Here is an 18,772-nt window from a genome sequence, read left to right on the forward strand (position 1 = left end):
GAACAAATGGTGTATGAATCAATCGTTGGTCACCGGCTACCATGGGACTGCATCTCCTCACGATGCTCCACTAACTCGTGGATCAGACCCTTAGGTCGAAGGCTCCGAGTGTGGTCCCCTAAGAAAACCACCTGCTTCAGTTTGGGCACCTAAGCAGTATCACAGCCCTCACACAAATCAAATGAGATTTGTGTGGCGCATATGTATCTGGTGCCCCCTTGTACCAATATTTATATTTTCAAATAAACAAATAAACTGTCTAGAAACATTGTATTGAGATGAAATGCCATAAACAAGGGTTAATAAATACATAGGTAAATAAATTATTATAATATTGATGATGTAATCATAATTTACTTATTCAATATTCATTTTACACTGTACTCTTATTGTCATTTGATATTTCCACTAATTCATCATTAGTCACTTTCAAATCTGAAGGCTAAAAGAGATAAATAATGAATTAAATGATTCATTGAAAAATATATATAATAAGAAGTTTATACAAATGAGAATTTGTGAAGATTGTAATAGTTTGAACAATTGAATTCATAAGTTGATTTGAACTTGACGACTGGTTCAGTGGTCTAAAGGTTAATCGTTCAAGCGTGAGACTCAAGGTTCTAGGTTCGAGTCTCATGTGTGAGATCGTTGATGCACGCTGTTATACAGTTCCGTACTAGAACAAAATGGCCATCTAATGTCTCCAGATTCTTGATAGTGGTCTAATTTACGTTGACTTATGAATTCAAATGTTAATGAAGTCTGATTTGTTAGAATCTTATGGAAACTAAAATCATTTGAATACTTAACTGTTGCTTCTTAATTTGAAAATAATCTAAGTAGTTGTTACATAACTGACTAAATACGAGTATATAGATGATACATTATTGTTAGTCAATAGCTTTAAACATAAGAAAAAGCTAAAGTACATGTTTTTGTTGTACATTGTATACTGCATTTCACTCAAATGAAAAACTATTATTTGATCCTAAAGATAGGTATAGTAGGTAAACTTTGCGAATAATTTATTGAGAAAGCTTATGGTGTGTGGGTGAGAATGATAATGATTGGTTGTTTTGCTGAGTCAATCATGTGGATAGTGTGACAGGTGTTATATGTGCTATATATATTCCGCTATCCTGATTATTAATGATTAACTGTTCCTTGTTGTTGAATTGTGTCGGATTTCGATGTGGAAATATATTAACATTCTAGTCAGGATAACCTCGTGTTCTTGATCTGAGTTGTGTTGAAGTCCTGTAGAATAGACTTTGAGAGGGAATTTAGTGTAGATATTCGTCTAAGGTAAATTAATGTCCCACATATGTGTAAAAAGTGAAAGGACTGTTATAACAAGAAACCTTAGCGTTATAACAAGTATCCTACCGTTTATAACAACTTATCACCAGTGTAATAAATTAATCTATTTGATACAGTGGCTAATTTAAACATAAGAATATCCAATATTCTTCCTCTCGTTGACTGTAGTATTCGGTAGAATGACTAAATATTTTTATGACTTCTTATCATAAAAGTAAAGGTGAGACTATAATTTTTGGACGACCTTTGAACGAGTCTTAATTGACCCTGAGAAATGTTAGCCAATCAGAAAACAGTCAGCATAGAGGAAAAATATATTATACAAAACCAAATATTTAAAGTGGATACAATTCTTTTATATGGTCGAAAAACTTGTCAAGGTTAGAAAGAGGTGTAAAGGTTCCAAAATCGTAATGCATAAGGTAGAGGAACTCATCCATATAACTCTCTAATACTCAGTCTCTGAAGCCATGATAAGGTCGCAAACACTAACTCAGCCTCGACCACACAGCTTCAATATTGTTTGTGTGTACTACGGTTGCGTAAAAGTTTATCATTTTTATTATGGATTTGTCTCTACAATACTCATACTACTGAACAGCCGAAGCTTCAGTAAGATCTGCGATTATCTCAGCCAATGTTACTGGTACTTTTATTATACAATTGGCGGCAATTATTATAATATGCCTTAGTCTCAATCTGGATCGAGCGATAAAGGTTCCTATTCTAGCAGACTTCTTCCACTAACATATATTACATAGAAAGATACCATCATCACGGTAGTCTGCACAAGGTCTACAAGTCATTTGATTATCGTCATTACAAATGAAAGAACTTTTTAGTAGTCTCATTTATTGTAGCTGCTTAATTGTCAAGTCTTCTCTAAAATTTTCTGTGAACCGATCGTACATGAGCATCAGGTACTGAAATTGACTACGTGACGTTGAAATCCCTGAAACGCTTTTGATTAACTCGTCCATAAATTATAATCTCGCCACCTACGAATGTTTTAACTTCAAAATGTACCAGAATCTAGTGTTTGATAAATAGTAATTAAAGCATTAATTATTCTCTATAACAATGTAATCTCCTAGATAATTTCATATCAAACTGAAATCATCTACGTAACCGGTAAAAAATTGAGATCCATGAACAGACGTTACCAAGCAGCTAAGAGTTACTTCACCAAAAATATTTATAATTACACAAAATATACAATCTAAGAACTTCTTGTCATGAGGTGAATACAATATCAGTGAAATATTTCAATTTAATAGTTCATACTTATTTGAAGAGTTAATTCAATGGTACTGTACTCGATTTCGGACTTTCAGATAGTTCCTAATAGGTATTAGAGATGTATATTGGGTTGTATAATAAGGGGTCTAGATGGTTAAGCGTTCGCGTGCCAAATCGAAGGTCCTAAGTTCGAGTCTCGCATGTGGAACTGTGAATGCGCATTGGTTAAAAGTTTCACACTAGGATGATAAAGTCATTTAGTGCTTCCAGGTTTTTAATGATGATCTTGCTTAAATCAACTCATGAATTCTTAGTTCTCAGAGAATATTCAATGGTTGCAAAAAATTTTGTTAATTAACTCAATCATCATAGAATACTTGAATGAATATAAACTTTTAGATTATATATTTTATCCGAATCTCGCGAGGTGAGATCGTGGATGCGCACTACTGAGGAGTCCCACAAAAGGGTGAAACCGTCGTCCATTGCTTCCAGGTTTTCCATGGTAACTTAGCTTCAATGGACTCATGATTTCAACTATATAAAATTATTAAAATCTTCGCAAAATCCCTTTTTGAGAAAATAAATGGTTATATAATTTTTCATAGTTGAAATCATGAGCCATTTGAAGCTAGACCACCATGGAAAACCTGGAAGCACTGGGTGGCAGTTTCGTCCTATTGTGGGACGCCTCAGAAGTGGGCAACCACGACCTCGCCTCGCGAGATTCGAATCCAGGACCTACCAGTCTCGCGTCGGAGCACTTAACCGATAGACTACTGAGCTGGCCGGCATCCAACGGTGTTAATGTCTAACTTCAACCAATCCACGAAGTTGAGCAACCGTTCACCAATTGTCTTCAGTGAGTTCTTATCTCACAACAGACCTGGTTGAACTCCACTGGTCACTGCTTCTCACTAGAACTCCAGGACATGTATCTTAAAGTCAGTCACTAGTGGGCATATGATTATAGATCAGAAGGGGCGTTTTGTGGAGATTTCAGTATATTTCATAGTTGAAATCATGAATCAATTGAAGCTAGACCCCCTTCTGATTATATAATTTGTTCATCTTATACAAAACGGAAATATATCCACAACTATGAAATAGTTTTAGTGTTTATCAAAAAAAAGTGATAAACAATTCAAAATTATCTTTCTAATATAATTTAAATATTTTGTTTCTATGAGAAAAATAAATAACCACTAGGAGAAAGAAAATTTTTATAAACTGGATTGTTTAAATTAGATAAAATCACGCTATAAGTTCTTATATGAAGTAATTCTCACCAGTAAACATTTTTCCATTATGAGTTATAGATTAAATAAATAAAGAAAAGAAAAACAAACAACCAAAAACTTACCTGAACAAAAGAGTGAGGGAGGGAGGGAGGGAGAGAGAGAGGGAAAGAAGAAAAGGAATATAAGTAGATCGATCAACATGTCAGTCTTAAGAAGTGAACTAAAATCTCATTTTAGATAATATAAGTTAGATTTGAAATAAAAAATAAGTTGTTACTTATTATCTATTTTTTCTTGGGGCTTAGTTACTACTCAAAAGACTATGTCATGATCTACTGCACTATCCATATCCATACTATCTATACATATAGGGTCTTTTACACTAGCCCCTATTTGTTCTACAAAAGTACTTATCACTTGAATAACTAGAGAATTTATTATGTCTAATTTGAACTATATGAATAAACTTTCTATCATATTTGATAATTGAATGGACAGTATGAAAAGTTTGATCACTACTGACTCATGATTGATGATAATAATTTAAGCTGAGATCAGTTTACATGATCTATAACTTGTAAATACAAATCTTGTTGTGGTTAACATTATAGTGGATGACAAAAAAAAATGATTGAAAGCATGAGTCAATTGAAGCTAGACCACCATCAAAAACCTGGAAGCACTGGACGGCCGTACGACGGCCGTAGGCAGTAGGACGAAACGGCCGTCCCTTCCAGTGCTTCCAGGTTTTCCTTGGTGGTTTAGCTTCAATTGACTCATGCTTTCAACTATGAAAATACTGAAATCTCCATACAAAACCCTTCTGAAAAAAATGATTATAATACAATGAAATTATCATTTTCTTTTTGCATTAACGGTTTTTAATGGTCTACTCAACTCATACACACATGTAATACCATAAGTGTTATTTTTTTTTTGATAAGTCAGATTACTTGTTTTTTAGAAATATAACCGTTAGCTAACTAATTGTTACTGAGATGATGGTAATCAGCGTTAATTAATTGTTATGTGACAGTTAATGGTTTAATGTCATTTGACAAAACTATAATTTATAGACGAATCAATCACGTATAAGATAACAGATCTCGGATTTTGGAACGAAATTCACTCAAACATTTACATAAATAGAGTTTTGGCATTATAGCTGATGTCAGTTCATGATGAAAATCCTAAATCTAATTTCTTACCTTAATCAACAACTGTACATCATAATTCTAATTCCTCACACAGGTTTATGACTCTCATTTATTCTTAGTTACTAGGTGGACTCTCCCAAAGTCAGTTTAGCGTCACTCAAAGGTCATCCATAAATTATAATGTCACCGACAAATCAGTATAATTATTGGAAATTCTTGATTTAAATCCATTAATTGTATTTAATAGAAACAATAAACATAAATTGACAGTTTAATTAAATTGTGATATTTAGCTAAATTGGCGAGACTATAATTTATGGACGAATCAGAAGCGTCCGAGGGATTTCAAGGTCACAGCGATAATTTCAGTACCTGATGCTCATGTACGATCGGTTCACAGAAAATTTAAGAGAAGACTTGACAATTAAGCGGCTACAATAAATGAGACTACTAAAAAGTTCTTTCATTTGTAATGACGATAATCAAATGACTTGTAGACCTTGTGCAGACTACCGTGATGATGGTATCTTTCTATGTAATATATGTTAGTGGAAGAAGTCTGCTAGAATAGGAACCTTTATCGCTCGATCCAGATTGAGACTAAGGCATATTATAATAATTGCCGCCAATTGTATAATAAAAGCACCAGTAACATTGGTTGCAATAATCGTAGATGTTACTGAAGCTTCGGCTGTTCAGTAGTATGAGTATCTTAGAGACACATCCATAATAAAAATGATAAACTTACACAACTGTAGTACACACAAACAATATTGAAGCTGTGTGGTCGAGGCTGAGTTAGTGTTTGCGACCTTATCATGGCTTCAGAGACTGAGTATTAGAGAGTTATATGGATGAGTTCCTCTACCTTATGCATTACGATTTTGGAACCTTTACACCTCTTTCTAACCTTGACAAGTTTTTCGACCATATAAAAGAATTGTATCCACTTTAAATATTTGGTTTTGTATAATATATTTTTCCTCTATGCTGACTGTTTTCTGATTGGCTAACATTTCTCAGGGTCAATTAAGACTCGTTCAAAGGTCGTCCATAAATTATAGTCTCGCCGCTAAATTTACTCAACTCCTAGTATGACCTAGTATGAAGAATGTCATATTAAGATGAAAGGGATGTTCAGGACTTCCAGATTTTTAATACTTACTCGACTTGAATTAGTTCATGATCTCCAAGAAAATTTGCGTTAGTATTCGTGTAACTTCGCATTTCAACTTGTTATATCCCGTGGAGAATTAGGAATGGTAACTTTGAGGACTATTTATGGACCAATATGATATTGCATATTTCATATTGTATAATTGTTAAGTAACTTAACTAGTCATATTCATGTTCCTTTTATTATGAACTTTATTTTGACTTATAGACTATTATTGTACGAATTACCATTCCTGAGTTATACCCAGTCTATTAATTATTGTTCCCCCCTATTCACAGCCACATTTGGCTAAACCTTGTACAAATGTTATTTTCTATTTTATGGTACGATGTGGTCAGTTTAATTGGCATATAAACCCAGTATGTTTGAGAATATTGATTCATATTGTAGAGGCTGTTATTGGTGTTGTAGACTTAACTGTCTGGGCTAGGCAGAAAGCAGGACTGATATGTACTCAAGAATGCTCATATGGTTTTCGTGTATCATAGCTCTGATCGATAAAACGCTGCTCTCCAAATGGTGGTCGTATAACGTCATATATTAACTGGGCACGCAAGTGGATAGGACATACATTAAAGAAATCACCAATGTGCATTACAATGCAATCCCTAACTTGGAATCCGTAAGGGAAGCGGAAAAGAGGAAGGCCAAAGAACACATTACGTCGGGAAATAGAAGCCGATATGAAAAGGATGAATAAAAACTGGAAAGAACTGGAAAGGAAGGCTCAGGACAGAGTTGGATGGAGAATACTGGTGTGCGGCCTATGCTCCTCGACGAGGGGTAACAGGCGTAAGTAAGTAAGTAAGTAACTCAATCAATCAATATAACACAAATCAAGTTATTTTCTATTCCTTATTCCACAATATTGTAGAATATTTCTAAAAGTCTATAGAGGAATTCTCTTCAACCTAATTTCTTAATCAACCAATCATAATCGAAGTTTATTTGAATTTTACTGCAAATTCAATAGTTCCTATTTCCAATCTAAGCTGATTGAATAATGTACTACAGTTTATAAGAAAAAAAATATGAATACACTTATTAGATTTACATGAATTTGAACGATATCCACATGTAGAGTATGATTATTTGTACAATTTACATGATTATCTTCTTCTCCTTCTTCAGATTCTTTCTCTGGTTGCATCAACAAAAATGGAATGTACAATGAACATCGGCTAGTGAAGTAAAACAAAAAGATACGATGCAAAAAAAAACTATAAATTGAACCGAATAGCATGAATTCATTTGAGTGATTTAAATTATGATCATTCAAGATCATAATTACAAAAAACGATATGAAAAATATTTACAAAAATCAGAAAAGGGGTTTTGTGGATATTATAGTAATTTAATAGTTGAGTTCATGAGTCAATTGAAGCCAGACAGTCATGAAACACCTGGAAGCGATGTACGACCGTTTTGTTCTATTGTGGGACTTCTCAGCAGTGCGCATCCACGGCTGCGCTCACGGGATCCCGACACATGACCTATCAGTCTCGCGCGTGAGCGCTTAACCTATAGACTACTGAGCCGGCATCCAATGGTGTTAATGTCTAATTTCAACCAATCCACGAAATTGAGTAACCATCTACCACTGTCTTTAATGAGTTACTATCTCACAACAGACCTGGTTGAACTCCACTGGTCACTGTTTCTCACTAGAACTCCGGGAAATATCTCTTGAAGTCAGTCACCAGTGAGTATATGATGATTAATAATTTACAGAAATGCTTGTAAGAACTTTTGTCCAAATTTGAACAAATACTTTCACAGTAGTAGAGCATTGAGGTAATGTAAGATAGTTAAGAGCGAATTTGTTGTTTTGTGAATATTATAGTAATTTAATAGTTGAGTTTATGAGTCAATTGAAGCTAGACCACCATGAAAAAACTGGAAGTATTGAACGGTTGTTTCGTCCTATTGTGAGACTCCTAAGCAGTGCACATTCACGATCTTGCCTCGCAAGATTCGTACACAGGACCTACCAGTCTCGCTCGCGAGCGAGGTCTACAAGACAAGCTATGAGCCATGGATAGAAACATTCTAACACTTCACTACTACCTGAAGTTTGTGTTGATGTAATCGTTCAGAAAACCGATAAAAGCTCCACGACCAAATCACCTAGCTCAGAGAACGAAATTCCATCAAAACCATCTACCTGATCTACGAATCTTCTCCACCATCTCTTATCTAAAACATTTTACTCTCTCAATAAATATTATCTCCGTCAGTAAGTGATTCTTCTTTATGTTAATCAATTTAATAAATATAAACTATTTGGAATAATTTTTAAAAAGCAAATTATTCCCATTAATGTGTTTTTATCCCATAATCAATTTCAAAGTGTTTTTAATCCTAAAAACGTGTGGAATGAAAATATTAAACATAACTATGAAATAATTCATAATGGTTAACTCATAATAATGAAACTTAAATGAAAACAGTTCTTTCCATTTTTATGTAAACTCAAAGAATGATCTTATCTTCAATAGACAATGATGAATTATATTTTCACAATGGAATTCACAAATCGAACTAAGTTGGACCACCATTGAAAACCTGGAAGCACTGATTGGTCATTCTACCCTCCCTAATAGTATACATCCACGAATCAGAACGTGGGAATCGAACTCAGGACCTTAGTTCTCGCGCGCGAATGCTTAATCTCTAGACAACTGAGCCGGCACTCAAAGGTGTTAACGTGCTAACTTTAATCGATTCATGATCTTGTACAACTCTTTATTCATTATTTGAGGTGGATAACTGTCTTCACCCCACAAGGGTTGGGCTTCATTGGTTACGGCTTCTCACTTCAACTCCGGGAAATCCATCTTGAACCTAATCACTAGTGAGCATATGATCCATATTTTTCGTCTCTGGGTTTTGTTAGTTAATAAAAAATCTTCTTGTATTTTTATTACTAATCGATCATAATTTGATAGTAGGTTGTTTAATCCATTTTCTCTCATACGTTATGATGTATCATGTTGTTGGAGATGCTGGATCCTCAGAAATCATTTAGTAAACTTTCCATGTTTGTAATCTTACTGTTGAAATTTGAATTTCTCATGTTCATGTCAAAAGCACCCATTTTTCAACCTACAAATTGTGCTTGCCACTTGGAAGTACCTTAAATATCATTGAATCTTTTGCCTTTTCAATAGGCTATTTTTCTGACGTTTTTCAAAGATACTTTGTATTATATATGTAAGCATGAGTTGTTTACTGTCTTTCATCCTTCTAGGCGACTTGTGGAATGTATATATTTCCCCGACTGAATCTTGTCTTTTCCCTCTAATTAACAGGGCTGGAGTTTGGTGGGATAGCTTAGCTTGTCCTGTTGTTGTATTGTTGAATCTCATTCTATTTACCGGTCCTATGTTATTCCATAATTTCTCAAACAAAGTACAAATGATTAACTTAAAGAATGATAGAACCATTAACATCACTGTATGAATTACCTGATTCCAATCCAGCATCTAACACGAACACAATATGAAATTACAATTCCATGTAGTTCTTTATTAGCTTTTATCACCAAATCTGTAGAGCTAAAACAAAACGAACAGAATATTGAAGCATGAGAAGAATTATCAAATGAGAAGTTAGTAATTTATGTGTATGGTATTCGTCATCTTATAACTATCAATGTGAATAGATAAATTCCTGTCAGTATACGGATATAGATATGCTTACTTCCATTTTAACTTGAATCAACCAACCAACCAATAACTGGAAGGTTAAAATGGAAGTAGCGTTGCTCGTAACTTTGTATAAATAATCATATTCTGAAGTAATAATACAATTGAAACAAGTTGATAGTTATCATGTTACTAATAATAACTTGATTATATATAGTTGGAATCATTAGTCAATTGAAGCCAGATCAACGTCGAAAACCTAGAAGCACTGGACTCGATTACTTGACCATCGATATATTAATTTCAGCATAAAAAGTTTTCTTCAATATGAATAACTACTTATAATGAATAGCTTCATTATTATATTAATTTCAAACAATCTTCTATTTTGTAATTTAATAATATAAGCGTAATTGCAAAATAAGAGAGTTTGTTTTAGTTGATTTAATTTAGAAGGGGTTTTGTGGAGACTTCAGTATTTTCATAGTTGAAATCATGAGTCAATTGAAGCTAGACCGTCAAGGAAAACCTGGAAGCAATGGACGGCCGTTTCGTTCTGTTGTGGGACTCCTCAGCAGTGCGCATCCACGATCTCGCCTCGCGAGCGAGATTCGAACCCAGGACCTACCAGTGTCGCACCAGAGCACTTAACCAACAGACCACTGAGCCGGCATCCGATGGTGTTAATGTCTAACTTCAACCAATCCACGAAGTTGACTCATGCTTTCAACTATGATCTAATTTATTTAGTATTTATTCCATTTTATTCTTTATTATCAAAATTATACTATTTCAATATATAAGAACTTTCGTTTAAATTAGACCGAATAGTTTCACAGTATTTGGGCGCTGAGCGATGTAAGATATTAAATAGGAAGAAGAATATATTTGTAAAATCTAAGCGAATGAATTTGAAGTAAATCCAACGTTTCGTCTGGCAATCTGGTCCAAACTTTATCAAGGAAATATATGATGTATATATATGATGTAATCCTTAAATAAAATATTTGATCTGATCTGCAATTGTATTTCAAACAATGTATAATCGTAAAATCCGAAGAGAACTTGTTGAAAAGTATATTCTTCATTCGTATACAAGTGTCTGAAATATATATACATTTTATCAAACTGGATAGTTTGAACGTTATATTTATACCATCAGATATATATATATATATGACTGAGTTATTTATATACTCAATATAATTCATGCTTCATTCAATCCACTGAGCCTAGAAGCAATCAAATATGATTAGTAGTTTAATAAAAAGAATCTTTGAATGAATAATAAGTAAAAGACTGTCTTATGAAACTATAAAGAAGAACAACTTCAGTTTTTATAATTGAAATCATGAGTCAATCGAAGCTAGATCGCCATGAAAAACCTGAAAACACTGGACGGCCATTTCGTCCTATTTTGGGACTTCTCAGCAGTGCGCACCCATGACTGCGCTTGCGGGATTCGGACACAGGACCTATCAGTCTCGCGCGTGAGCGCTTAACCATTAGACCATTGAGCAGGCATCCAACGGTGTTAATATCTGACTTCTGGTAATAATTATATGCTCATTAGTGACTGACTTCAAGAGGTATTTTCTGGAGTTCTAGTGAGAAGCAGTGACCAGTGGAGGTAAACCGGGTCTGTTGTGAGATAACAACTCACTGAAGACAATTGGTGGACAGTGGCTCAATCTCGTGGATTGGTTGAATTTAGACATTAACACCGTTGGATGCCGGCTCAGTGTTCTAGAGGTTAGGCGCTCACGCGCGAGACTGGTAGGTCCTGGGTTCAAATCTCGCGAGGCGGGGTCGTGGATACGCACTACTGAGGAGCCACATACTAGGATAGTTTTCGAATGAAAATAATATGAAATTTTCTATAATCAAGAGATCATTTGAAATAAATATTTCCAAATATACAAAGTAAAATTTGTATTGTAAAGGTTGTCTGTGAGACTAGAATTTATGGATAACCTCTGAGTGACGCTAAACTGACTTTGGAAATGTCTACCAAATAACTAGAATCAAATGAGAATCATAAACCTGTGTGAGAAATTAGAATTACAATTTACAGTTTATGATTAAGGTTAGGAATTAGATTTAGTGTTCTCATCATGAATTGACATAAGCTATAATGCCAAAACTCTATTTATCTAAATATTTGAGTGAATTTCGTTCCAAAATCCGAGATCTGTTATCTTATACGTGATTGATTCGTCCATAAATTATAGTCTCGCCCAGTTGTCTACTTTATTGTTTATTTGTCTAAATTATATAATAAATAGTAAACGGTAATATTCACCTTCAGTCAATAATCAACAACATATTTTCATTGAAATTTATATCTTATATCACAAAATAAACTGAACTAGACAAAAATTAAAATGTATATGGCACTGAACAACTGTTTCGTTCCAGTGTGAAACTCCTTAGAAATATCCACTCAGCTTATCATGATACGAACACAGAACCTTAAGACTTCATAGCTACTGCTTCACATCTACTGGTCAATAGTTCTTGTTTGCTTACTTACTTACATCTGTTGCCATTCATGTAGCATAGGTCACCAACCAAGATTTTTAAACCTTGGTAATGAAACATACTTATCAATATCATACACTGGTATTGGAGACAACACATCACTTTTAACCTTTTTGGACTCCAGTGCTCTTTGATTTTGAATGGTTGTTTTTAGATTACCTCGAAGATCGATGATACTTATCTTTAAACTAAGTAATCTCCATAGGAAACACCTTTCGTATACCTTTAAGTTGTAAGTTTACATAGTCAGTAACGAACGGTTTGCATTTTTGGTGAGATTCTGATTAATCCAAAGTACTCAAAAACAATATTTATTTGAAGATTAATTACATTATCAAATCTGAATAATTTAAACATAAGAAAAACCGTTTAACATTTTTGAAGAGTGTAGTTAGTTAACTTATTATATTATTAGACATCTATGCCTGCGAACAGTTCTTTATCGTTTAATTTACTTTTAACACTGTGTTACACAAGCCTTTCAACGAAAGCATTGTGAACATTAAGTTGTAACAAACAATAAAAAGATGTAAGCATCGATCATTTTGACCGATTTTGTTATTGGTGCATCTAAATGAATGGAACATTAAACGTTGTTGTGATACCATGTAATATAAACACAGATGAATCTTTAGCAATTCACCAATTCAAATCTGATCTCTGTGTGCAAACAAGGTTTGTTGAAGGCCGTTATTTCACCATTATCTTACTACCCCCTTCTAATTTTACAGTCTGTTAATAGCAATTATAATCTTTAATATAGAGGTTCGTCCTAACATAGGGCTTCCTAATGGTATGTATCCACGACTTCACCACAGAGAAGTCTGACCTAAAACCTGTAGGTCCTGCGGCAATAGCTTAATATAATGTTTCGCCTGATCTATACTTACGATATATAGGATTATTCTCTACGTTTCTTCTATTAACTATCATTACTGATAATCTCTAAGATTCTTACATACCTAATATTTCAGATCTAAAAAAAGTTTTGATAATATTTGACTAACTTGTCAAATGAAGCAATACTTTTCTATTATATTACAGGCTAATAAATATAGAATTAACCTACAACCCTAGTAAATGACACTATAGGAATCATAATGTGTTTATCTGAACCATCTTTATTTTACAATAAACATTTTTTTAATATATCAAATGTAAAAGTCATATTTGAATATTCTGTCATTAGAATTTAAATAATTGCAACTTCAGCGAGACTATAATTTATGGACGACCTTTGAACGAATCTTAAGTGACCTTCAGAAATATTAGCCAATCAGGAAACAGTTAGTACAGAGTAAAAAGATAGTATACAACACCAAAGAATTAAAGTGGATACATTTCTTTTACATGGTCGAAAAACTTGTCAAGGTTAGAAAGAGGTTCAAATGTTCTAAAATCGTAATACATAAGGTAGAGGAACTCATCCATATAGCTCTCTAATAATCGGTCTCTGGAGCCATGATAAGGTAGCAAAAACTCTCTCAGCCTCAACCACATTGCTTCAATATTGCTTGTATGCACTCCAGTTGTGTAAGTTTGTTATTTTTATTACGCATATATCCCTGCAATACTCATACCACTGAACAGCCGAAGCTTCAGTAACATCTGCGAATATTACAACCAATGTTACTGGTGCTTTTATTACATCGAAAGATACCATCATCACGGTAGTCTGCACAAGGTCTACAAGTCAGTTGATTACCGCAATTACAAATAAAAGAACTTCTTAGTAGTTCCATTTATTGTAGCCGCTTAATTGTCACGTCTTCTCTAAAATTCTCTGTGAAGCGATTGTACATGAGCATGAGGTACTGAAATTGGCTCTGTGACCTTGAAATCCCTCAAACGTTTCTGATTGGTTCGTCCATAAAATAAAGTCTCGCCGCAACTTCTCATCTAAATAGCTGATTTAAACTTCTTCAAGGTCAATATATTCGAATTGTTCAAACAATTTTTACAAATGATGACTTTTATATATACTCTCAGCTTAATTTCTGACGAACTGTTTTATTCGAATCTTAACAAATACTTATACACATTTGTTTAATGTAGTTCTAAACAAATAATACAGTCCTGTGTTGAAATCTCACGGGCGGGATCGTGGATGTGCACTGACACTGAGGAGTCCTACAATAGGACGAAAAGGCCGTTAAGTGCTTCCAGGTTTTCCATAGTGGTCTAGCTTCAATTGACTCATAATTTTAACTATAAAATTACTAAAATCTCCACAAAACCCCTTTACCGTTAATAATTCTTACTTACTTATTTACATTTTTATTAATATTTTGCATCATTTCTAAACACTCTTTAAAATTTTCAGATAAATTTAATACTGTTGATGAAGCTAACCAATTTTTCTCTTGTCTTATATAACCATCTAATGCAACACCACGTTTTAATATGTTATCTGTTAAATTGGTATTTAATATTGTTGTATATTTCCATTGTTCTTCACCAGCTTGAGGAAGATTTACTCTGTATAGAAAAGATAAATATCATAGATATATAAATGAATGGGAAATATGCTGATAAGGTATCATGTATTTGGGAATATGTATTAGAACTGATTTTACTCAAAAAGGTTTATTGCTAGACAGTGTTTGTGTTTCTGACACTTTGAATGTTTTGTTACCATTTTAGATTTACTGTTATATTCTTAGCTATATGATATTATGAAATACGACTGCCAACTTAAACACGCTGACTTATACGACCCAGTCAATGATACGGTACGAGCAGCCCAGAGTTCCTAATGATCCTCTTTCAATCTAGCCCTGCCTGTTAAGTCCACAACACCAATCTTAGCCTCCACGATACGAATCATATTCCTGTGAACAGAACATCGGTTGGGGACAACCAAATGTATTTAAGTACAAATTACAGACTATGTCACTAAATTCTGATAACCATACAATGAACAGTTAATTTGCAAATTAACAACCAATTGTCTCAATCTTCACTGTTTCATCTGTAAATATCAATCAATCTTCTCTAATTCCATTGTTCATGCATTTTTCTACCAAATGCGCTTCATTTCAGTTCATTCCTTATCTGTCTTCTGCCAAAATACATTCCATGTCTAACCATCACCATATACTACTTATATGGATATAAGTAGATCACACTACAATATGTCTCAGACATACTGGGTTTATATACAAACAAATCAGACCATATCGCATCATAAAATAAAAAATAACGTTTGTACAAGATCAAGCCAAAATTGGCTGTAATTGTAAGAACCTGTTACCAATAAATTGAGAATATCTCAAGAATAGTAAACCGTATAATAATGGTCAATAAGTCAAATGGAAGCTTATAATGAACGGAATATGAATATACATATATTATGGTCAGTTAATTGTCATACAATAAGAATATTCGTATAATATTAGTCCATAAGTAACGTTTAACGGTCACCACTCATTTATTTTCGTCCGGATATAACATTTACAATTTAGCTAACGTTTTTTTTGAGTAGGAAAATAGATTTTTTCGATTAATTGATGAATTCACTATTTCTAGGAGGTCCTATGATGGAAAATAATTTGAACAGTCTATATGCACCACAATTTATCGAATTTTGTGCTTATTTTGAAGTACAATGTACGATTGTACATAATTGTAACTATTCTAAGAGTGTCATGGTCTCTGAGTTGAATAGTCTGACTTCTCTTTGAGGTATATGCCGATTATGTTGTTCAGATGAATGATAAAACCGTCACAATCAAACCATCCATCTGGGAGACCACAACATTCTCATTATGAGTTATAAATATTTTCCATCGTCCCTAACCGTTGTTAATGATTCAAAGCTAGATAAAACTATACGTAGTTGCATGCTTAAAGTTCATTCTCATTCCTTTTGATGAATTGACGTTAACCAAGCACTAAGATCCTTAACTTTTTCAGTATTAAAAGTCTACTTTCCTTGAATAATTAATCATGATAAGTTAGAAAATCTCTGAAGTGATTCTAGATTAGAAATGAAAATCTAAAATATAACCAAAAAAGATTTATCAGTACTATCCTAATGCAGATTGATCGACTACTGATAAGCTATAATATTTGCATATATGACTTAAGAAGTATCTTCATTCAATCCAAACTTTTTTGTAAACTTTCTGCCCAAACTATGTTCATATATATACTGCTACCTTGATTAATGACTTAAAAAAATAATCTGTTTTTTTCTTTTAAAAAAATGCCAAAATCTACGCAGTGTATTATTGATAACTTCATTTATTTATTATTAATGGCTAATTATCAGCTCAAATGGATGGTAGCTAACAGTGAAATCCACGACGCCAGTTTCATCCTAATTAGGAGTCGTCAGCTGGATGTACCTGCATCTCAGAGTCGATGTTCACTCTGGAACTCGAACCCAGTACCGTCCTGATAGGACTCAGTAGCTAAGTGAATAACGTGATGGCGTTTGAAGCGAATGAACATCAACTTTGAGATGCAGGCACATCCAGCTGACGAGTCCCAAATGGAACGAAACGCGCGTCATGGATCCCACTGTTAACCACTATCCATCTTTGCTTATAAAGCTTGTGACTTCAGGCAATATCGAGGCAGTCCGCACAGGATGCACATATGCCAACAAGAGACTGATCAATTGCAGTCCTAAATAACAATGGGAAGATGCAAGTAAACAACACCATGTGAATTTTAAAAAAATTATGTTTGCAATTCACAGCTTAAATGCTAGATTTTAAATAGTGAAGAATATTCTATGAACTATTGTAGTGAACAGAACACTGGTTGGGGACAATCGAAATTACAGACTATCTCAGTAAATTCTGATAACCAAACAATGAACAATTAATTTGCAAATTAACAATCAATTGTTTCAATCTTCACTGTTTCTTCTCCAATTCCATTTCTCATGCATTTTCCTACCAAATGCGCTTCATTTCAGTTCTTTCCTCATCGGTCTTCTGCCAAAATACATTCTATGTCTGACCCACACCATATACTACTTATATGGATATAAGTAGACCACACCACACTATCACTAACTGGACGATAAGTATTCTTTCAAATGACTAAACTGTTACCATTTGTTCTCTGGTAATGTATTCACACAAATTGCTTCATTTTATTTTACTTGTCCTGAGTCTATAAATCACACATTCAATGTTAACTACGTTTGATAAGAGTGCTGTCAAAGGTAGATCTTTATTCTTCAACTAGCAAACTGACGCCTTTGTCTTTCAATTCAAGTAATAGTGAAGTTAGCTGCTTTTAAATTTGATATTTGAGAAGTCAAGACCTAGAGTTTTAAAACAGGTTTGAACCTCCATGGGAGCCTTAAAGATGAGATGTAGGCATATATCTCTGATAAGCACCAAACTAAACAAAATGCGCTTACTAGGTGTTATTACCGACCAATAACTGAAGCATCACACAGTCTTGTTTTCGAATATAATCTCATAAGTTGTAGTCTGATTACTAATGTATGATTCCGCATTAAAAATTCTGTATTTTAGCATCGTTTGTCGTTTATACTTCCATCACAAAGTTAATATTTCCAAACGACAATTAATATATACGAACACTTTTAACAGTCAGGTATGCTTTATTTTTCGAAAACAATTATATATCCACACTCATTGAACTTAATGCTGCTTAGATGTCGTCTTATTGTCATTCAGTAATTCATTAGAGTAGTCCTGTGAGTAAGTGAACCGGTGTAGATAAATCTTAGGATTTCACACTAAAAAGTATAGGAAACATCGTTTCAGAATCAATCAATAAATCATTGTACACATCAGCTGATTTTTTTTTGTTAAACAATTTTAGTAAAAAATTGCGAAAATACTATGTTAATGACTGGAATTAGGAAAAATCCATCCGTTCGGAATTTTACGGCGAGATGGCAGTTACCTATGTATAACGTAGGGCTTATTTTAATGAGAACTTTGTTGTCAAATTCGTTGAAAGATAGAACAGCATAACAACCCGTCATTTTAGAGATTTGTAATGAATCTGAAAAGTGTACAGCCTTTTTAACTTATTTGTGTATATACAATGATTTCCGTAGTTGAATTCATGAGTCGGTCCAAAATGGATCATCATTTAAGATCCGAAAGCACTGGACGCCTGTTTCGTCCTAATATGAGACTCCTCAGCAGTGCGTATCCGCGATCCCAAACGATTTCCACAAATCCTCATATTGATATAATTATTTTGTAAATAACGTTAAAATCAAGATATTTTTGGTATAATGGTACAATATTTTATCTGTTCGTAAATAGTTTTTTCTACAATATCAGCGTTATTTATGAACAATGATTTACATCCACAGGGACGACTTCGAGATCCGTTGCTAAATTCCCAAATTGCAATAGCATTTCTTATCTAATCCATCTTTATAACATGATTTACCTGAACGGTCACATTGAAGAAATATAGAAAACTCATAATATTTTTACTTCA

At 33.6% G+C, this 18,772-nt stretch overlaps 1 protein-coding gene across 1 annotated transcript in view; it reads right to left on the reverse strand.

Annotated features, from left to right (window-relative positions):
- Positions 1 to 373: 373 nt before the first annotated feature.
- Positions 374 to 18,772, reverse strand: part of Smp_152290 (putative beta-arrestin 1) — a gene marked incomplete at both ends in the record, with an annotated part of 50,163 nt that continues 31,764 nt past the window's right edge. Inside the window, 4 exons of the mRNA XM_018793021.1 lie at positions 374 to 442; positions 7,192 to 7,318; positions 9,605 to 9,694; positions 14,678 to 14,803. Of these exons, the coding sequence (XP_018647575.1) occupies positions 374 to 442; positions 7,192 to 7,318; positions 9,605 to 9,694; positions 14,678 to 14,803 (412 nt within the window). The remainder of the gene's footprint in view (positions 443 to 7,191; positions 7,319 to 9,604; positions 9,695 to 14,677; positions 14,804 to 18,772) is intronic.

Source organism: Schistosoma mansoni, chromosome 1, assembly GCF_000237925.1.
Source record: "Schistosoma mansoni strain Puerto Rico chromosome 1, complete genome".
NCBI lineage: Eukaryota > Metazoa > Platyhelminthes > Trematoda > Strigeidida > Schistosomatidae > Schistosoma > Schistosoma mansoni.